General features: G+C 43.1%; 1 protein-coding gene across 1 annotated transcript in view; it reads left to right on the top strand.

Annotated features, from left to right (window-relative positions):
* Positions 1-23,670, top strand: part of hcn4 (hyperpolarization activated cyclic nucleotide-gated potassium channel 4) — a 170,703-nt gene that overhangs the window by 123,971 nt on the left and 23,062 nt on the right. The window contains exons 6-7 of the mRNA XM_079496095.1: positions 12,477-12,623; positions 14,217-14,460. Coding sequence (XP_079352221.1) covers positions 12,477-12,623; positions 14,217-14,460 — 391 coding nt within the window. The remainder of the gene's footprint in view (positions 1-12,476; positions 12,624-14,216; positions 14,461-23,670) is intronic.

Here is a 23,670-nt window from a genome sequence, read left to right as displayed (position 1 = left end):
TTTTGTTTTTTCTTTGGCGGAGGAGGAATAAGGCTGTCAAATTGGTCTGCTGTCAGCAGCATCCATTTGTGCTGTTTGTTGTGGACCAGAGAAGCACGGGTTGAAATGGTTGCTAAGATACGATACTGCATAATGATTCTTCTTCTTCTTCTTCTTCTTCTTCTTCTGTTATTATGGTGGGTTGCAACCAATAGCTTTAAGGTGCATACCGCCACCTACCGCCACCTACTGCACCTAATGATTCCTACACTACTTTATTCTGCATAGTGATTGGCTCTGCTGCATGCCTATGAAGAGTACTGACCAATGAGCTGAGCCTAGCACGTTTCCAGACACCTGTTCCCATAGCTCAGATAGCTGCCCCTTCTTATTGCTTGCTTGTGTGTGATGGATATATTATAGACATGGACACGTATATATCAATCAGTCGAACATGTCCGAAAAACTTATTTGAAAATGAATGTTATGGCTATGTTTTACTCTTAATATCATATTAAACTGGGTGTTTAGTTATTAAGATTGAAGGCCAATAATTATTCCAACTAAAGTGGGAGTTTCAAAGTGGAACAAAGGGGTTAAGACGGAATTGTTGTGATTTAATGTCAGTATGTTTAAAGTTTCATTTCTATCATTGATCGATAAGGTTATGTGAAATTCGTTTAAAAAAGTGATTTGAAGTTACAGACAGGTATTGTGAGTGTTTTAATGTGTCGAAAAGTGATGCTAGGTGTACATTGATGAAGTTGTAAGGATGTAGAAGAAGAATCATTTAGAAGAACGAGAACATGTAATCTGAACCAGTTGTAATCATTTTGGGAACTTTGTGTAATGTTGTCATTTGTTGTTGTTTTTCCTGATGTTCGGTAGGCTGTGATGGAGTCAAAGGGGGGTGTACTACAGTTGAATATGGACTATATGTATTTTTCTGTATGCCAATCTTGTGATTGTCATAAGGGGGGAATGTGGTCTCGTAAAATATAGTCCATAGCCAATATAAGCCATAATGCAATATTCTGTCAATAATTATACTATACATTTAGGTCACTGTTTTGGTACTGCTAATTTGAGATGCAGGTTAAGTGGAGACGTATTGTCTGGTCAGAATAGCTTGGGTCTGAGAATCAAACACCTTCAGGAGTTCCCAGGGAAGTACCTGTGGGCAGGCTTTGTTCTAAGCTCTTTGAGGCTCGGGTGAGGTGTTGAAGACACTTAGCATTCTTTTGTCTCAAGAAACCTTTTGAGGGACAATTTGTTTACCATGTGTTTTTCAGTCTCTGTGAAGTTTCAGACTCCACCTCTGAATTCAACTATGTGAAAGTATATCATGTCAATTGTCAATGTGAAAATCATTCAGTGTTAGCTGGCTGGTCACCAGTGTGGTCAGTCTGCTGGGAGCTCCCGTGGGCCGACCAAGGCCTACGGGGAAGCTATGCTATTTTTGTCATTCTGGACTCTGTCTTTGATTGAAATAAATGGTACATCACACTCCGAGGAAATCTCTCTCTGCCTGCGTTTCTCCGATCCGATCCGATGCTTCTTGACGAGGTTTTTCACTACTCTACAAGTTTGCTTTAGATAGAGTTCAGTTTTCTCTACTTTAGTGAGTTTAGGGTGAGTTGGGTGTGAAAATACACCACATGTGTGTGTCCACAAGTGAGCGAGTGACTGAGAATCACCATAACTATACCATCATTCTTCCACGACCCCACAATACGGGACAAAGTGCGTCCCGTATCAGTTCATTATGGGGCAGGTTTTAGTTGCCAAATACGTTACGATCCCGTATTTTACGGGACGGTGGGGAACCCTAATGGAAAGTGATGAGATGGTTTTGTTTAACAGATGTCTCTGTGGAATTGATTCGATTCTGCTGCTACAGATTTATTTTTGTGTAATTTTGTGACTCAGCCAGCATTCATTATTGTAACACCTCTTGACACCAATTTCAGCTTTTGTTTTCTTCATTTATTGCAGGAATTTAGTTTTTAGTTCCATTCTATGAACATTGAATTTGACGCACCCAAGCATGCACACGCATACTACACACGAAAATAACCATTTTGTTCTAATTATATGTGCATGGTGAAACAAATACAATGCTGGTATATTGCTGATGTATGATGTGCAGCTAATATGCCAGTAATTATATTCCTGACATTTTTAATATAATGTCAGTACATTTTGTCTCTGTTGGGTGGAAACTAACCTGACTCCGCCAGATGGGGCAGCAGAGAGTACACTGGGTTCCCGGAGGGGGGAACCCAGTGTACTCTCTGCTGCCCCATCTGGCGGAGTCAGGTTAGGTGGAAACCTCATATGTCCAAAACTGTTACTTTGTATCAAAAGTTATCACTCTGTGCCATGTTTAGTGCATCTGATACTTTTGTGTGACGCTGCAGTATGATCTAGTAGGGAATTCATTTACAAAAATAAAAATGTGGTATTCCTGCATTTTATTTTTTCAGACGCATCACAAATTGATTTACCATACATTGCATCAGACTCAATGTGTGAAGAAGACAGTGGTGCACAGTATACTTAATCCCAAGGATCCATATTCTGAGGGAAAATAGATCGATATTCCACCTTTTTGGTTTCTGTCAACCCAGCGCTTGGGGCCAGACCGGTCTGCAGAAGACACATGGTAATGATAATTCACGCGACCGGGATGATTTACCAGGCTGACATATAACACTGTACTAGCAGCTCACTGGCTTGAGCACTTTATGTAACGCTCTGGAATCGAACCTGGGTCTCTCTCGCACGGAGCTATATAGCCTACATATTATCCACTAGCCTGAAGGGCAATTCCCTCTCGAATGGGTGGATATATTAGGCTTTTGGTCATCAGACAGAGTAGAGACTCTGAGCCACTCCTGCTACATGTATTCACTGTAGCAATATGTGGGAAAAGATTGCCTCCCGATGATCTCTCCTGGGGATTAGTGGTGACTATGGCTAGTATCTAAGACTGAGACTCCAGATAACACATAAGATGACATATGAGGTCAGGCATCTTGTAGGATTTATATAGTGGCTGCACCCGCAATGCAGTGATCAAAGCGCTAGGGCTGTGCGCTTTGAATCATTAATTTCTCTTAAGGATATACATGGTGCGCTGAATGTTCAAATGGTCAATGGTCGTTGCTGTCGGATGACAGTTCCTTTGGGCTGTCTACATGCTTTGATCTCTCTCTCTCTCTCTCTCTCTCTCTCTCTCTCTCTCTCTCTCTCTCTCTCTCTCTCTCTCCTTCTCTCTCTATTTCTCTAGTTCTCTCTGGTTCTCATTGGAGTGCATATGCTATCATATTGCTTTCACTTAGCACACAAACACGCCCTTTCCCCTTCACCTCAAGGACCCTATCCCTGTTCTGTGCCTGTCGTAATAATAGGCAAACAGTGTAGATGAGCTCTTTTTGCCGAAGTGGTTTGGTGTAGAGCAATGGTTCTCACGCTTTTAAATGGTTCTCATACTTTTAAATGTTAAGGTCTCCGCTTAACTCTGATAGTATACAATTGCACTGGTGGAAAGTAATTAAGTACGTCGTACAGTACTGTACTTAGATACACTTGAGGTATATATATTTAACTTGAGTATTTCCAATTTCCAATACTTTTAATCTACTTTTATTGATACTACTTAAGTAAAACATGTAAGTACTTCTTCCAACAGTATACAAATGGAACCAAATGGACCCTGACAGAACTATTTGGTTCCATTTGTATACTGTCAGTTCCAGGAGTGCCTGGAATCCACTGTGATCACTGTGAGATCCTATGGTGTAGTGCAGATAGTTCCCAAACCTTTTAGCCTGTGACCCCAAAGACAAATTGTATGCCCCCCCCGGGACCTAAATTAGTGAAAATAGCAGATAAACAAGATCGGCTATTTTCAGTACTTCTTAAACATTTTGTTTTTTAATTCATGGAATTTCTTCGATTTTTCTTTGATTTCTTCATGAAATTACTGAAAATAAAATCATTGCATTTTGTTTTTAATTTTAAAAATGTAGGAAACAAAAAATAGGGACCCATAAAAATCTGTCCACGACATACAATTGGGTCCTGGCACAGTGTTTGGGAACCAGTGGTGTAGAGGGGGATAAAGGAGGCAGCCAGGATGGGACCCCAGTAGTTGATGAAGTACTGACTGTAATACTGTAGAAGATTTGTAGACTTCTGTTGACGTTGTTTAGTGTTTATGCACGCACGCACGCACGCACGCACGCACGTGCATGCATGCATGCATGCGTGCGTGCGCGCACGTACACACACACACACACACACACACACACACACACACACACACACACACACACACACACACACACACACACACACACACACACACACACACACACACACACACACACACACACACACTTAGACAGATCAACACCTGCACACACTCAGACAGACCTTCACACGCACCACACAGGGGGAAGAATATTCTTTAAAGATAAAGAGAAAATTGGAAGGGAGAGCAAAATAAACTTCTCAAGTTTCTCACTGTCTCAAAGATTAAGCCATCAGCCATGCATGTCTAAGTACAAACGGCTTGTACAGTGAATGGCCATTGAAAAATGCTTAAACCTGATTTTCTGCCCGTTTTTGAGCAATTTGCGTGAAGCGTACCATTATCTGGCCACATCAGCACCTCTTGTATTGAATTTTCTTTGTCTTTTATGTACCGTTGCCTGGTTTGACCCGCTGCTCGCTCTTCTCCTGTGATCTCTCTTGGCCTCTTTGCGGACTGCGATTTGAAAGACATGCAGGCTTGACTTACATCAGCACCCATTTCCCTGCAGGCAGTGTTGGAATTACACCAGGGCTTCCAGAGGATGAGGAGGAGGGGTGGGAGGGTTCACCACATACTGCACATCAGTGGTTTTCAAAAAATTTCACATCGAGGACCCCAAATTGGTAGACCTGTCCTGTACGTGCCCGTCGGCCATCGGCCTACTTGAGAACGATACAACTTGGGAACCTAATAATATCCGTTGTGAACTTGTCATAGCACCCGTTTTAACTATCTGTCTGTGTCCCACATGGAAATCTCTGTATCTGCCGGTCTTCTTCCACCAAAAATAGCAGTTCCATGCGGTCGGTTTTCGCAAAACTTGGCAATATCGTAGAGGGCTATGCCAAACTTTGAGGAGAGGACGCGAAGACCATGACCATTGGCCAAAGGGTGGCGCTATAGTAATCAATTGAAAATGTGTTCAGAATTTTGACCTTTGACCTTTAGATCACCCACCATTTTGAATTATATGAAAAACAGTTAATCTATCTCTTTCCGGGATCTTTGATCAAAATGCATGAAAATGTGAACTTTGAAAAAATCGGGAATACATTATTTTTTAAGTGAATAAATGAAGGGGTTTTATAACCCAATGAAAATACTACTTCTGCCCCTAATGCATACATACAGAGTCACATGTTTATGAAACTTTACAGTATGGTAGAGGGTCATACATGCCAAATTGGCCTCAAACCAGTCTTACTCCAATTGGCCAATCGTTAACTCATGCCTCGTTTGGCCAAAAGTCATGGCACTTGTTTCCACATGTGCCTTGACTCATGGGGTACACATCTGTCACTTTGACCAGTAAGCTCCGCCCTCAGATTTTTCACAATTTTGAACAGTTAGAAAAATGCTTAAACATGATTTTCTGTTTTGTTTTGTTTTGCAATTTTCATGAAACTTTCTACACACAATCTATAGACCATTATCTCAGTTGAAGAGAAGTTTGTACGTGAATATTTGTAAAATAAATATAGCTGCAAGCAGCTTTAATAGGCAAAACTCATGCCTCGTTTTGCCAAAAGCCATGGAACTTGTTTACATACGTGCCTTGACTCATGCGGAACACATCTGTCACTTAATAAATATATAGCTGCAAGCAGCGATAAGAGAGGCCAAGTAATGCAGCAATAAGAAAAAAGACTATATGCAATACGCACAATAAGCGTGAGGTCTGTTTGGTGTATGAACAGCTGCAATGCCCTTGGGTGACCTAAAGTGGCACTGTTGGGCAGCCTAAATGGGCTATTCACATTGAGCACTATATAACTATAACTGCAGCCAGCTATAGCTGTGTTGTTGAGCAGCCTGCACCGCTCAGTTCACACAGGTGTGATTTTTCTTATTGCTTTGCCCCGTCTTATCGCTGCTTGCAGCTATAGTTTTTGTCTTTTTATTTATTTATTTTCCGCAGACCTAAGCCAATAATTAGAAGACTCATTTGAGTCTCCTTCCTACTGAGTGTCCTACTGACCGATGACCCGGTCATCAAATTATTGGCTTAGAAATGCAACAAAAACTAAACATTCTCCATTAATTCAAGGTATTATTGGGTGTGAAATTGGTAGAAAAATATTTGCATACTTTTGTAGGGCAGCTGTATGTGTAGTTAGCATTGGTAACACTATATCGTATACATTATAACGTTAGACATAGCTACATGTTTAAGCATTTATTTCATATTTATATGTTGATTTCAGCTCTGACATTTATTTCAGACATGCTTTAGTGCATATAAAGTCTGACTGTGCTATTAATCTCATTTTGGATAAAAATCAACATGGCCCAACATTGGCCAAGTGTTTGTGCTCTGGTGTAAAGTAATGACCAGCGCGATAGCAGGCTGTATCAGGTGACGTCACAAATGTCATGAGGGTGACAGCCCTATGCATGGATAGCCACAGCAGCAACACACAACATCATGTTTATTATGCACAAATTATCTATCGGAAGTTGCTCTGAATTATACACGCACCTTGACAATTACTTTAGCCTATTATTTATTCCAGGAATCTAAATATCGTTGCTGTCGTGCAGAAACCTGTATATCCATTACTTACTTGATCATACTGCAGCGTCAGACAATAACATCCTAAAGTATCAGATACGGTGATACAGTTTGAAACACGATGATGGCGCAAAGCGACGAATTTTGAGCTTGCAGATCTGATAATTTTGCTATTTTTAAATTATATCCTGAACAGAAACTGTTTTGGTCATGTGAGGTTTTCAAACAACAAAGACAATATACAGGCACATAAACACACAAACAAACAGTGCCACCAAAAAGTACGTATTTTGAATCCTGCCTGTACGATTCCTGATCATGTCTTTTTTATAAATCCTCACAGATTAGGCAATCTCTCTCTCTCATCTTGTATGCCATAGTGCTACTGTGTAGCAGCTGTGATTACACATGCATGCATGCACGCACGCACATGCACACTGGAGTTGGTCCTCTGTCCACATTCCCTTCAATCAGTCAATGCAAGCAGGGAAAACTTCAATGCATTTTCAAGACCGTCTCTCTTGTACAAATAAATGGCTTCTGTGTCTCAGAGAGACTGACAGAGCTATACCGTTATTGACACAATATTGATTTATTTTGCACTAAGGAGGATGCAACATTTTCCTACAATTACAACATAGGCCTGTAAAATAACTAGCTACATGACATTATTTGAATGGTAATTCAAAATGCAGAAACTCTGCATTATTAGCAAAGATATAAAAACGAGCAAAATGTTTTGCACAACGTGAAAGGTGCATAGCAGAAGGGCACTATCATCAATGCAGCAGAAAAACTATGCACACTGTCATCGTCAAATAGAATTTACATTATATAAATATATAGTTTGAATACACCTTACTACGCATGTTAGTTCTGGTCTGTAAGTAACGACAAATTAAAGTGTGCAAAGTGGTCCAATTGTAACACATGCCATATCATAACATAATATATAAGACATTTACATAATTGACATATTGGCCAATATTGTGTTCAGTCAGCTGTCATTCAATTACAGAGTGTAATCCAGATCAGATTAGGGTTGTATAACACGTACAATCTTTTTTGTAATAAATGTATTTTCCCATTGAACTCACTCAAATGCTCAAACTGGTACATCTGGTAGTATTTAATAATGTCCTTATGTTTGATACAGTATGTTATCACATCCTTGGTATGAAAACAATGTAAAACAGTTGCTTGAATGAAATATAATTGATTAAAGCTGAAAATGATTTGTTTAATGTTGTTTTTTACCAGTGTTACATAAATCATGCTGTTACAATTAGTCATATGCGCTTAAAATGTAACGTCCACTTTCGGTTTAATAACTCACAACCTGTTTTATCAATTGAAAAACTTGAAGTGGTTTATGATAGCATACATGTGTAGGTCCTTTGCCTGAAACTATTACATGTAGGTAAAATGACAATCGTGCAGGTTCTCCCCTACTCACAATTTTGACTTAATCCCGCCGGGATTAATTCATGAATTTATCACACATTGCCATGGTTTTTCCCCTTTCAACCCTTATTTTGAAGAGCCAAATATCCGTAACCGGATGTTACGATGACGTAATGGTGTCTGTGGTGTCTTGACCGGTTGTTGTTCTCTCGCTGGGTGCAGAAAAAACCCGACCGCGAGTATCACAGCGCCGGCTGTCGGCTGTTGAAAAACCTTGTTTTGACCAGAAACGACATTCATTGCGCCGATTTGGAGATAAAGGCCATTGAAAGCAGCACATAGAGTGCAAGTGGATGCGCGCGCATCTTAAAATGATGCCGTCCAGTGTCACACTTTACACTGCGATGCTACGATCAAAACATGGATTAATTCACGTAGGCTACGGTTTTGGCGGGCGGCCATACTAAATATTTTAGCAATATTTGCCTCTGAGATGTATAGTGGAATAGAAGTAAAAGTATAGAAAATGGGAAATACTCCAGTAAAGTAAAAATCACACCTGTGTGAACTGAGCGGTGCAACTATACATTTATTTATAGTTACTACTGTACTGTGCTCTGTATACAGTATTGTAGTGTACTGTGCTCTCTACTGTACTTTGATTATTTGGGGATTTTTTTGTCGAGAAATGACAGAGTTAACGTGTGGGGGTCCCTGGGGAGTCCCCAGAACGACCATCCAGACGCGCCCAGGGCTCGTACTGTCTCTCTACGTCGTCCTCAGACGAGCCCTCCATCAGCGTCTCTAGTCATCTCGGTTCTCCATACATCTGGCCAGCTCATTTGTGCTTTCTGCACGAGCATCTTTCTTTAGTACGTCCACGTAGGTAGGTGTGGGAGTCGGGACGTCCTCTCGATCGATGCCTGTGTGTTGGTTCCCACAGTACAAGCTTTTTGGCCGGGAGTTCTTGGTGTCGGTGGCAGTGGCAGTGGCCAGCTAGTCTCATCCTCCTTACTGCTATCTTCTCTGAACACTGTACAATTTACAATTTAGGCATTTAGCAGACGCTCTTAATCCAGAGCGCTTCACATTAAGCAAGAACAAAACATGCGGTCATCATATACAAAAAGACTAGTTATCATAAATCATACGTAAGCTACGAACATAACACTGGATATATAATGAAACTATGCATATCAATATAGTGCTATGTCTACATAAAATGCTATCTAAGTTACATAAATTGAACCTTTGCATTCGCATACGGTCGTAGTACTGTAGTGTACTCTGTGCCACTTTACTCTGTGCTGTTCTCTACTGGACACTTTAGGTGTTGCAGCTGTCCATGCTGGGACAGACCCGTACAGGGACACGTATAGGGACACACATAGCTGCGTAATGGAGCGGAGGCACCGCTCAAAAATTAAATAAAATAAATAGTACTTACTGTAAGTACAGTACTTGAGTACATAGCCTACTTTCCACCACTGAACAAAGGCACAGGGCAATGGGGGAAATGATGCTGATCGCCTTGTGTCAGTTATGTTTGTACAGGGACAACAACTAGTTCGCATTGTCAATAAAGTTACTTGGTGTTGACCATGCACTGGATTGGACATTTAGATGTGTCTTTACTGTAGTTCTTCAAACACTGTTGCAATTATAGCTCTCTGTCGGGAGAGAGAGGGACAACGAGCAAACGGACATAAAACTTACAGAATGTAGCTTTAAACAAGCCCAAAAGCCAATCCCCAAATAAATTACAAAATTGAAAGAAGCTTACTCAAAAATAATCCAACAAATCCTCACCACTTCAGTCAGGTCATCCAGCACATCTACAGCTTGACCCCCAAACGTGATTCAGTTTGACAGCAGGAAAAACATGGACTGAATTTAGTTTCGTTAGAAAATAACTCGCAATCAATAATCCCCCATAAGTGTCCATCCAGACTGGCCCAGCAGGCTTCCTTCTGACCTCCCCATCGATTGCCAGCAACAAGGCTGATACACGTCCTCCCACTTCTCAACAACTCTGGCTGCTGGTCCGCCCGCCATGATGCGCTGCATATAGATTAAGATAATTTGAACCCACAGTAAAAAAAACATCACTCCCCACTGTCTTCAGTTCTTTTTGGTCAGTCACTAATGAGAGCAGTTCAAATGGTGCAAAGGCTGAATAACAAGGTTTCTGTTCTTATCGACAGCAGAGCTTGAAAGGGGCCAGAATGGATTTTTGTTGGGGTTTTGTTTACTGTGGAATTGCGTGGATATCGTTTTTAACGTTGTGTAACCAGAGGCTTAGTAGAAGGCTAAAGCAGTGACCACCGGTGATCACCCTCTGTGTAAAACTTGGACATAGAAGACAGTGAATACTGAATACACAGCATACCGATAATAGCGACATTTCATGAACTCCTGTTATCACATAAAATGCATACATATAACTGGGCTATACACATGAGCCAATGACTCACCAAAGACACAAAACTGTTACAAGTTGAATAGAGACACACAGGGACTACAAATTACACGCCCCCAATTGAGACAGCGTCCTCACTTCTGGTCCATTAGAACGGTGTATTGCAGGCCAGCCCATATAAGTCCATTGAAATTCAACTGTAGTTAGCCTACTTTTAAAATAATCCGAAATGAACTGAAAACTATATTGATTTGAATAAAAATATGTTTCTAAATGTATGAAGTGTCTTTGTCAACATATATTGTTTTTTTCTCAATAGAGGATGTATTTCACATTTAATTTACCACTTGAATGAGTTACCCATAATGTTAACCTGTCGCTTTTAAGGGACGTCACTGCCTTTACAAGGCTACGAGCGCTGACTTTGAAGATTGGAATTCTCAATAATAAATCCCGATCCCGACATTGAACATGTATGTCATGCTCTACCTACTGCGGAGTGTTTTACCGTTGTCAACTTGTTGTAGGCTATAAACTATAATTAATTTGGCTGAATAGTTGGGAAAATAACCCAGCTAAATAGAGGAGTGGCATATCCTGACATTTTCAACTACCTAGTGAATTCTCCAGATGAGTATTAATAATTAGTCTTGCAAGATGCTGTTTAGATAATTTTCCACAAATACATATATAAAACGAATTTTTCACATCTGCTCTTTATAGCGCCACCAGGAGGCCGACATATGTAAAAGACATTTTCTAATATTACTCCTTCAGATTTTATCCAAATTTCACGCAAATCGGTACACATGCTCTCCATAGTCATGTGATCATGTGATTTGTTTGATTTCTCATAATTATCCATCCTGATTGCCTACGATTGGCTTCTAAAGTTTTCAGGAGTAGCCCGTTTTGTACCCGTTTTGTACAAATTGCCACAACTCCGCAACACAGCGTCCGATTGCGGTGAAACTGTGCATGCCTATTCCCACTACTAGGCTGAGGAAGAAATGCCACTTGACAGTTTTCAAATCAGCCTCATGGTGGCGCTACAACAGGCCAAGTCGCGTCACACACACACACACACACACACACACACACACACACACACACACACACACACACACACACACACACAAACATGTTTATATTACTCCTAAACATTTTGCCAAACATCACACACAATCCTATCCTCCTGGTGGAGACCTGTGCCCAGAAGGGCACTTTTTCTAGTTATACACTGTACACAGTTCCATTTGTTTTAAAGACCTACTGTAAAGAGAGGAGGGGGAATTTTCTTAACACAAGCCCCATATACTGTATTTTTCAGCTTCTCAGATTGTAGATCAGCATTTATTCAAGCATGTATCCAAGCAGTCTAAAGAAATCTTCTCTTCTGAGTCCCTTTAATTATTATTCGAAACATAGTAGATTTATTTCAGTGTGAATTCAATCCTCCACCTGTATGAATGATCCATCACCAAAATAATGGTTTGATGTAAAATAATCGCGTTGCTCTTTCGTCTCTTTGGTCCCTCATGGTGTGTAATAATGACCTTCAGAGGGTCTTGTTCTGTAAATTGGGGGTCATGCTGCATAATATAAAACTTTGAGATTAAAATGAAGGTTCTGATATTAATCCTTTCCTGGCGTCTCTGACCTCTATGTCAGCCTACAGTTAGTTGCCTGTGGCTGCGTCTCTCTCTGTCTGTGCTGCAGTGCTGTGGCCTTGGTCTGACCTTATTTCTGTGTGTGTGTGTGTGTGTGTGTGTTGTGTGTGTGTGTGTGTGTGTGTGTGTGTGTGTGTGTGTGTGTGTGTGTGTGCACACGTGTGTCCTCAGTACAAGCAGGTGGAGCAGTACATGTCCTTCCACAAGCTGCCGGCGGACATGAGGCAGAGGATCCATGACTACTATGAGCACCGTTACCAGGGCAAGATGTTCGACGAGGAGAGCATCCTGGGGGAGCTGAACGAGCCACTGAGAGAGGTAAATAGACTAGAGGATCACAGCACGGCTCTGTTCTGTGTTAGCCAACATTTAGTCAGGGGCAGAAACCTCTTCTTTTAACTATTTTACCTTTCCTCCCCCCCCCCGTTTTCTCCACGATATAGTCAAATGCCAATGGTGGGCTATATGGACACAGAATAACTTTTCCTACTCCCTCCCTCCCCCCCGAACATGGGCCAACTGTGTTCGCATAGACACCAGACAAAGCCGGTTGCACCATGATGGATGCATGGAATTTACCAATGCGCCACTCAAGTTAGCCTGGGTTCCAGCCTGAATCGCTGCGTTCCGTGAATCTGAATTGTCACTCGCTACTCAGTCTGGCCAGCAGGCAGCAGACTCGCATTTCATAACGTCAACTGTTACATAGCCACGTTGTTGCTGATACGTCATCACTGCCAGCGCTACTCTATCCATGCTTCTCACTGATGAAAAAAATAGCGCCAGTTCGAGACTTGAGAGTAAAAACCTACGGTAAAAAGTAAACGATTCAGTGGTCCACTTATCATTAGTGAATGATAAGGGGACGTTGCCACGTTGCAGGACAACAGCAGTAGCTACGCGGTGCGCATTGATACGACACCAGACAGGTGTTTTTTTTCCCCAACCCGCACCACAGACCAATCAGAAGCCGGGTACATTTCGCCTACCTTGGAGATAGGACCCTTTCCAGACTGAGTAGCGAGTGACAATTCAGATTCAACGGAACGCAGCGATTCAAGCTGGAACCCAGGCGACACTCTTATTTGAAGTTTTTTTAATTAATGTCTTGCTTCATCATACAAGACTGTCACACAAAACTAGTTAAAAATGCAGATCTACAAACTCACAATGTGTGCTCAGAGGATTTAATTGTGGTAACCATTATCACAGTCTATGATGTCAGTAGTACGATTTCATTATGAATGACATCAGGGCACTAAAGCGACACACTGTGGATTTAAAGGACAACCACTGATCCGACAAGCTGCCCACTTTTGTCACTTGGCTCCCCCGTGTCTTTGGCGATACACACGCCATCTGAGCACCCACCTCCTGGGTGAAGCGGTAAAAGGTTCACCCAGCTTAATCCATTTAGGCCTGACATCAAAATTTTAAAAATGTCTTCTAAATCCTAAATGTTTCTATATCAGTGGTGCTCAATATTTCATGTCAAGGACCCCAAAAATTGGCCACCGACCCCCCGTCTGAAAATATGTTATTCCAGGAACCCCTCAGAAGCAAAGATTTCAGTTAAAAACATTCGCTCTGAAAGAATATGTACAGTATATTCAAAGATTTGTGCCGTATTTTCACGATTAAAAAAAAATAGCAGACCTACTAGCTACGAGCTTGTAGATCTGCTATTTTTCAATAGCTAAAGTATAACATAATGCTTAAAACACCAAAAGGGGTTCCTGTGTGTATGTGTGTGTTTGGTTTGTCGGGGTTCCAGGGTGCGAGTTTTTTTTTTCCTAGGAGGACTGTGGTTTTTACACCCTAATTTATGGATTTGGGTGTTTTTTTGTTTTGTTTTATTTTACTTGAAAATGAGTGCCTGAAAAATGTACGTGTTGTCCGTTATCCCTCCAGGAAATCATCAACTTCAACTGTAGGAAGCTGGTGGCCTCCATGCCCCTCTTTGCGAACGCGGACCCCAACTTCGTCACCTCCATGCTCACGTTCCTGCGCTTCGAGGTGTTCCAGCCGGGCGACTACATCATCAGGGAGGGAACCATCGGCAAAAAGATGTACTTCATCCAGCACGGGGTGGTCAGCGTCCTCACCAAGGGCAGCAAGGAGACCAATAAGCTCTCCGATGGCTCCTACTTTGGGGGTAAGTTGTTTTGATTGAATACTTCATTAACGGTAGAGAAAGTACAGAGGTACAGTTATACAATAAAGCTAAAAGGAGTCGCACTTTGTGATGGCTGGTTCCACATTTTGGTGGCAGAAAAGTAGAATTAATTAATTCCCGTGTTTGTGCCGAATCTGGGGGGAAATTAAATCAGCCGAGCTCCCTCTGGTGTTGTGCCCCGTGGACGTATCTAACTCTTTTGAAGTACTTTGACAGGTATGGTCAACTGGTCTATCTTAGAAACCAGGCCCATTGCAAGTTGCTCTACCCTGAGCCATCTTGAGCATAAGACCATAAGACCTGAGCATAATTAGTTGGGGTCAGATGAGTCGGTGTGTCTAATTTAGTGCATTTGAGGTGCTAGAGTGCCATGAGGTGCATGCATAGTCAAAATGACATCATGTGCGTGTCCCAAACACTAGGTCGGCTCAGGACCCATTCTTGGGTCATGACCGGGGACCATTTTGATACCGTCAAATACATGAGTAAATATCCCATTTTTACTCATTTACTTATTACTTAGTTATTCTTTTTTTTTTTACAAATAAAAACATTCCATTAATGAAAATAACCTTTTTAGAAATAGTGAAGATCGGCTATTTTTACTAAACAGGGCTTAAAGAAGTAGTTCACCCAAAAAATTACTTATTTTCTCTCAATTACACACCCCATTTGATGACCGGCGGAGCTCTGACTCTTAGGAGACTCTTTGAGTCTCCTGACAGAGACTCCGCCGGTCATACAATTATTGGCTTGGGAATGCGACAAAAACAAAAAAAAAACTCCATGAATTCCACTGACTCAATTTATACCAATTCTGTATCAATTAGAAATTGTTGAGGCAAATTGGAATCGGAGACACTTTATGTTATAAAATAGACGTTTGATACATGAGCTAATGGGAGAAGTACATGGAACGTTCAGAGAGGTGGTTCATAATATGCAATGATAAAAGAGAGAGGGACTTGCTTATGTCACGGGTAAGGGGTAACTCCATGTCTCTGCTTTTGATGTCCCCCATCGCTCTGGTCATTGCTGGTGGGGATATGTTTGTTGTATCCGTACTTCTGTTCAGAGATGTTTGCATTTCCTTTTGGAATATTGTGTTTGATTGCGACCGACTGTGTTGGTCGGGCACGTGACATCATCAGGGATGGAGCACGTGTTTCACCTCATATAAGAACTGTGTTTGAAAAATAAACAAATCATCTCGGCCGTTTGACTCATATGGATACTGAGAGAATACGCTATTGTTACTGCTACTGAATTAGTTACATTTTCACTAGAAACAGACTGTATGAAATATGGCTGACTGACTGTCGACTGACACCTCCCCGACAATTTCGCCGAGACAGTTTGTTTATTTTTGGACCACAATTCTTATATGAGACGATTTTAAGAGGACCCCATGTTATTCTCCATAGAGAAAAACGTCCATGAACCAGGGGATGAGCAAGTGACCTCAGGACTTTGGCGCTCTATATGGAGATCCCTGATGTCATCAATATTGGCCATGCAACTCTACATCTGACCTCAAACCTCAAACCCTTAGATCTCCATATATGGAGCTGACCTGTTCTGATATTCCATATGTTGATCCTTCCCCATCCATCCTTCCCCAACCATCCTTGATCCTTCTTCGATGTCTCCCTTTTGACTGATACCTGTCCATTTAAACTCTAGACGGGCCCGCCTCAATGTTATTAGTGCAGCCACGCCCGGCCGGCGAAAACTAGAGTTCTCAACAGGCCCGGAAATTAATATCTTACCCCCCATGCCAAAGCACCAGCACTCGCCCAGCAGTCTGCTCTCACCCAGGTGGATGTACGCGAGGTCGCTTCTCGCCCTCAGGCGAAAATCATCTGTTAACCGCAGTAACCATGACAACCGTTTTTTGTTGCACAAATAGAAGATCTACAAGCTCACAACGGGTCACAATGCCACACTTGGAGATAGCTATTTCAGTGGCGTAACATCATGGTGATAGGCCCCGGTGCAAATATTTTGTTTAGCCCCCCGAACGCACACTATAGACTTATGGAGCATAGCAGTGTCAAATCAATCAATCATTTTAAGCCTAGAATCAAACCATCCGGGATCCTGGTGAGTCATGATAAGACCTTTGATTCTGTGAAAAAATTCAAATGAAAAACACTAAACAAAGGCTATTTATTAAATGTAGTGATATAATTAAATATTCAATTATTATTTTTTTCACAGAATCAAAGGTTTTATGGTCATGATTCACCAGGATCCTGGATGGCTTGATTCTAGGCTTAGAATAAATTATATAAATATTTTTTGTAAATCTCTATGGGAAAAAATAATTTCAGTGGGTCCAGAAAAACCGTGCCCACTGCTATGCTCTCTGACACAGCTCACATAGCCTATCACGGGAGCCTGTATCACGGGACGGAGGAGCGAGTTTCAGCATGTAGATCAGCTACTTTTGTCGTTTGATTTGTCCTAATGTCCAGTTATAGATTATAGCTTTAACTCACTGCATGACCGGGCGGGGAGGATGGGCTGCTTTAGCTCTGAACAGATCTCATGGGCACGCATGCAACTCGAGGACGCACACAGGTTTTCGGCAGAGAAAATTGGATCGCCTTGGTTTATTTTGGTGCCCCCCACACTGCCTGGGCCCAGATGAGGCTGCACCGTTGATATTTACTCCACTGCGCTATTTGTCTTGCGACCAAGTTTATAGTGGGTAAGAAAATCCCAACAAATTGAGCACTGCGTATATAGGTGGGTGGCTATAGCCTGATTTATACTCTGCCGTGTGTGACACAGTATAAATTAAGCTTAACACTCCTGTAGAGCTAAAACCTTTTCCATTTTAATATGCATAATCTGTCAGAAATGAGCCTCTTAAGAGGTCAAGTCGGGTTTGCATTTTGGAGCAGAAGTAATGTTCTTCTGCCTCTGTTATTAGCTGGTTATTAGCAGTGGCATGTCGTACACCACTCATCACCACACTTAACACTCTGGCTTCATGTACACTGCAGCACTGAACCCTCGTTTCTTCACAAATCAAATTGGCGTAAACAGTCAACTGTACTTGACATGAAACATTGTGCAAAAAGGTCAGTATAGGAGGCACTCGAATGGGTAAAATACCACCCGAAATAATGCTACCCAGACTACGGGTTCGAATCCACCGTGGTGCATCCAGCATTCCGAGCATCTATTGTATACGAACACAATTGGCCGGTTCGGGGGATGGAAGCCAGGGATGGGGGCTATCCTTGTCTCTGCAGTAACGTCTCCTACGTTGCTGTGACAGTGCAGGGAATGTTGAACGGGAGGGGTAGGACTGACACCCTATGTCCTCCCAGTGGGGGCTACTCCCTGGCAGGTGAGCCAGTAGCAGTAGGATACAACACAGACAGATGTGTGGGAATGATTAAGATCAATACATGCTCCTTCTTCCGTCGCGCTTCCTGAACTACTTGGGAAGTTGGGACAGTCAGGCAGTCAGGAGTCAGGACATCTGGGGCGCAGGAGCTTCAGAAAAAAGCTATGTTCTGAATTATATCAATTGTAATTGTACTTATTTCATCTGCGCTGTAATTAGTAAAAAAAAATCAGACCTGTCTGAAGTGAGTGGTACTGTACTGTACTGTACTGTACTGTACTGTACTGTACTGTACTGTACTGTACTGTACTGTACTGTACTGTACTGTACTGTACTGTACTGTACTGTACTGTACTGTACTGTACTGTACTGTAGCCCTCCTCCCTGGCCTGTGTGTGCGTCTGTGTCTGTGTGTTAGGCTGTGCAACACTGTTAAACAAATGCTATAATGCTATTTCCGTGCTCGGACACACCCAGGGACACAGGGGCAGACCCAGGCATATCTGTCTATAGGAGTGGTTGCACCACTCAAAAAGGGGCAAAAACGTATAATTAAAAAGAACTAAACACTAAAACACTATGGACTTTACTTGGCAGATCACATGCTGCATGAAAGTCCAAGGCAGTGGCCAAAACATGACCATCTTATGTACTTTATGTGCTCATGTAACAGTACATGTGCCTATACTCCTCACGGCGAGAAGGTGGGCGGCCAGTCTTCTCACTCTCCCCAGAGAGCATGTCTGACACATGTTGACACGTTAACGCTGCCATACCGTCCTCGCCAAATACCAATTAATTCGCCGGCTGACAGCGTATCATTTAGGCAACACTGTTTAAGTAATGAGAAACGGCGGCGAAGCATTTAGCGTCACATGACCCGGCCTGTGGAAGTTTAATTACGGCCTCCACTGCTCCGCTCTGTCCCTTGCTGCCCTCTCCCCGGGTCACCGGGGAAATAATGGAAAGATGGGCATGCAATCTATCCGCACCCATACCGCCCAAAACTAATCTCCATTTCAGACCACATGGCTCCCGTCTTCTTTCTCCAAACACAAGCCTTACAATAACTTCCCCTTCTTCTGTATCCCTCTTCAGGGTCAGCACTAATGGACCTGAATGGAACCATGCCCTATGTGGGTTCGTTTTCATACCCCATATATCTGCTATTTTCACTATGTCTTTGAATTATTATCAAAAATAAATTGAAAACTTTACATAAATCTTCCCAAAATGGGGGACACCAGGGTTAATGTGGTTTGAATATGAATAGGATCGTGCGAAGTGTGGCTTCAAAAGGCAGACAGGAACTGAAGCGGGTTCGCTTACTTTAATCTTAAGCCTCGGATCTGCAATTATCGCCTTTCCTCCTGCAAGGTGTTAAGGGCACAAGTCTTTTGTGCTCCTGACTCCATTATCCTGCTGCTCTCGCAGGCGGCAGCACTGTGACCCTGGAGGGCGAGCAAGTGAGGCAGGCTTAAGCCCAGCTACCACAGGGGAGTGTGTTACCAAACATGAGTTAGCCATTCATGAAATTAATTGGCGTGGCATCAGCTTGGGGGTGAGTGATGCGGTTGGGCTGGTGGTGGGGGTGGGCATGTGGAACTCTCTGTGCTTCACAAGTGTCAACAAGCAGCCCCCATCAAAATATTATGGGCAGGGACAGAGGGACCTGTTTCACCTCAGTGTGAGTCTGCGCGTGTGTGTGTGTGTGTGTCGACTTGCATTACTGTGTCTGTATGAACTCACAAATTCCGATAGTTTCGGTACACTCACATCAGCTGGGTTACACATGGGGACAGTTTCAGTGTGGTACACAGCATATGTAGTGTGACTGATAGGCCACATGATGCATGCGTGGCGCCGGCATGTATGGCTCGTGGCGCTCACCGCACGATGTGTGCTGCTGTGTGCGGCGCGTTGGCGCATAATGCTTGGTGCGTGATGGCGCTATGTCCCGTGAGGCGTGGTGTGTACTATACTGTAGCCCAGGTTGCACATTTAGTCATCCAGAACACATACTGTATACGGTTTGAATTTTTTCTATGAGTGAAATGTTCCAACATACATTTTTTGCACACGCTCTCATGTGTTTTTGAGGGGTGCTAGCCCCTCTTATGCCCAGCTTTGAGTGTTTGTATAAACACAAACATTGTGTAAACATTGAAGACAAAAGTGTGTAAACACAAACATTGAAGACAAAAGTGAGTAAACACGAACATTGAAGTCAAAAGTGAGTACGCAAATTGTGATTGCATGGCTGCAATGAGATGATGTATGATGATAAGCACCCCTCACTTCACACATAACATACCAGTTAAATGTAAACATACCAGTTCAATGTAAATATTCCAGTTCAGATTTCTGTTGTGCGAGTTCTCCCGTGAAGACCTCTCGCATGTTGCAACATAATGTACCTTCATAAGTGACATCCCCATTCCCCATGTAAGGCATTGATTCATCCGCCATGGTAATATTCACACAGTGATGCATGCGGCTGTGCCTGCACTGTGTCATCCAGCTTGTTGGATCAAGTGGATGCAACATGTTCCAGATGACAGGAGACATGCCAGGCAGGCACACAGAAGTCCTGAGAGAGAGAAGAGAAGCAAGTGGAGAGAGAGAGAGAGAGAGAGAGAGAGAGAGAGAGAGAGAGAGAGAGAGAGAGAGAGAGAGAGAGAGAGAGATAGAGATGGCGCGACAATGAGAAGGAGAAAGGGAGAAAGGACAATGTGACTGCAGTATTAACACCATGGGACACAGAGAGTGCTACCAAGCCCATTCTGTTGACTCTATTCTGGGCTCACAATGAAACAGGTTACCCCTATAAAATAAAATAACATTGACATAAATGAAAGGGAATGTGTAAACAGAGCTGTGTCACTTTGTATTAGAAATCTAACTTGTAAGAACCACATGGCCTAGGTCTGAAGTTGCCACATCAAGGTTATAATACGTGGCAAAGGTCGACCTAGCCCACACAGCAACAATGGGAGACAGTTTCTCGGTCACAGCACCGCCCAGGCGGTCCGTGACATGAGCCTTCACCATTTCACCGGCTTCACCGGGAGTGAAGCCACTACACCCGGCCCGGGACCCCGACCGTGGGGAGGGTGGGAAGGGCGGGCGAGTACAGTTCCTTAGTCATTGAAGGTTCAGACCGCTGTATGCCCTCTTGCCGCAGGCTTCCAGGTGGGGGGGAGGGAAGCGATTGTTTGCCGGTAGCAGGAGTGCATGGTGCCTCGTTGTGCCATGCTAGCACAGTGGATGCTAGTGGTGAGGACAAAACACGTGCTTGAGGAAAAACAGCCGAAGTGGCCAGCGCTGTGTTTCAGTGTAGCAGTTAGCCCAGTATCAACTGGTATCCCGCGACGAGACTTGCTAGTCGTGTGGGTCCCTGAAAACATCCTATCTGAAAACCTAAAAGGCTAGGATGGTGTCGGCCATCAAAGAGGTTGCTATTCCCAACCTCGTAAATTAGTTTAGGCTAAACAAATCACAATCACATACCTGGTTGTGTTGGTAAGATGGCTCAGACAGGGATGCATGTAGTGAAGGGGAACACGGTGTCCTCGCCATCCTAACTTGAGCCAGTGCCAGCATTTCACGACTCTTTAGAGAGCCGTGAACTCGCTCTGTGAACCGGAAGAGATAACATTCAAGTTCATAGCTTCACTCCGGGCCGTCATCTGCCGATGTAAACATTAGTTTTCTACTCGAGATTTGGGAAATTCGATGACGTCACAATATGGGACCCTTCGGTGGCTAGCGATGGATGCTAAAAACAACAGACTGTAAATAAAATACTAGTAATTCTGGATTAAGAGACATTAAAGAAACCCGAGATTTCTCTGATCTGGCAAAGGAGGGTTTTAAGCAATAAATCCGAGATATATCCCGGGTTTGGCATAAATTGGGTTAGCATGAACTGTTGCTCTGGGACGGGTTGTACAAGCCAGTTGTACAACCCCGGTGTGCAGTGCCAGTGAAACATGTTTACTACTGCTCTTCAATGGCAACATGTGTAGTTGGCTGCGGCCAGGCAGGCAGGCAGTTATCCGAGCAGCATCTCGGCAGTCCCCTCGTTGCCCAGATGGAGGCTTCATTGTGCCGTTATAGGTCATCCTTTGTCGCCTGCAGTAATTGGTGTGCGGCCGGTGCTGCCCACTCAGCTCTCTCTCTCTCTCTCTCTCTCTCTCTCTCTCTCTCTCTCTCTCTCTCTCTCTCCCTCTCTCCTGGCAGGAATACAGCTCAGTGACCTTACAGCGGCCCCATGTGTCTGTCAGACGTGCCTATCAAGAGTGGTCTTTGATTGCACTTGTGAAGAAGATGGCTCACTTTGCCTTTTGAGTCCGCGGCTCGCAAGCGCGGCAGGGATCGGGAGGGCCCAGAGAGAGAGAGAGAGAGAGAGAGCATATAGAGTCAGGGCTGCTTCTCTGTGAATCATGGGTTGCCTTAATCTCTATAGTCCCTGGAAGTCCTGAGCTTTGGAGCTGTTATACTCTTCACTCTGGCTTTTTTCTGTCTCTTACGTGTCTCTTACTCTCTTACTCCATTCCTGCTTCTCCTTTTTTTTTAATAGGTTCAGTTAGACATTTCAGCTCAGGATTAACCATTTATGGCAACGATACATTGCATCCAGTTTGGAGGTGTGACTCTGCTGACAGGTTACCTATAGCTGCGCAAACAGAATCTGAGATCACAAACCCCCCAGAAGCAGAGCATGAGATACAGAGTTATGCATCAACATAGAACCCTCCATGGCATACATTAAAATACAGATTAATATACACTCCACAGAACATAAAATCCACAGAAACAAACATATAGTCTTGAGCCCTTCCCTCCCAAGATCTTAAAGCCCTTCAAGATACACAGATTAATATCATAACATCCACAGAATAATACATTTACTTATGGCAGAGGAGGAGGCTGGGGAGGTGGAGGGAGTTTAAGCTGAACATAAAGTGTTAACAGTGATCTACTTATGAAGACTGCCTAAGACTAAGTGAACCATCTAGATTGAGAGTGAATGAATGAATGAATGGGAGGGGGCGGAGGGTCTGCAGAGAGCGAGCTAGCAATGTACACCTCCTGCCTTCCGTGCCTTCCTGAACTATCACTACGCTGGATTTGTTTCCAAAACGTTTCCATTCCAAGGACCCCCAAATAGCCTCTGGCAGCAGTAGATAGGAACTAGACACGCACAATTCTGGGAAATTGCAAGTGTGGTTGCACTGACAATATCAAGCTTTGAGTCTTGCAGTCTTATGTCTTATGTTGATGTAGTATAATGATGATGTATTGACCCACATGATGTCACAGGGACCCTAATTTAAACGTTTAGACAGAATAAATAAAGTCGGGCAATTACTATATAGTCTGGTTGCCAACCACATGCACGATCTGCAATCTCACAACGCATTGTAACATAACGTGTTGTGAGCTTGTAGATCAGCTGTTCTCTATTTTTAAGATTAGAAATTAGACTTTTTTTAATGATTCCACTTCACGATTTCCATTTGGCCGCCCCAATTGGAAATCCCCCCCCCCCCCCCCCCCCCCCACACACACACACACACATTGACAGCTCACCCACTGAAAACCATCTTTCTGTCTCATTTCACCTTCTCTTGCCCTTGCTAAGTCTCTCTCTTATTTCTTAAGCCTCTCTCTCCGTCCATCCCTCTTTCCACTGGTCAGCTCAGACTGTCTCGGCTGTGGTGTCTGTCTGTCTGTCTGTCTGTCTGTCTGTCTGTCTGTCTGTCTGTCTGTCTGTCTGTCTGTCTGTCTGTCTGTCTGTCTGTCTGTCTGTCTGTCTGTCTGTC

This window comes from Electrona antarctica (genome assembly GCF_951216825.1).
Source record: "Electrona antarctica genome assembly, chromosome: 3".
Lineage (NCBI taxonomy): Eukaryota > Metazoa > Chordata > Actinopteri > Myctophiformes > Myctophidae > Electrona > Electrona antarctica.
The sequence above is the reverse complement of the archived record's forward strand: the minus strand, read 5'-3'. Positions and strand labels throughout refer to the sequence as shown.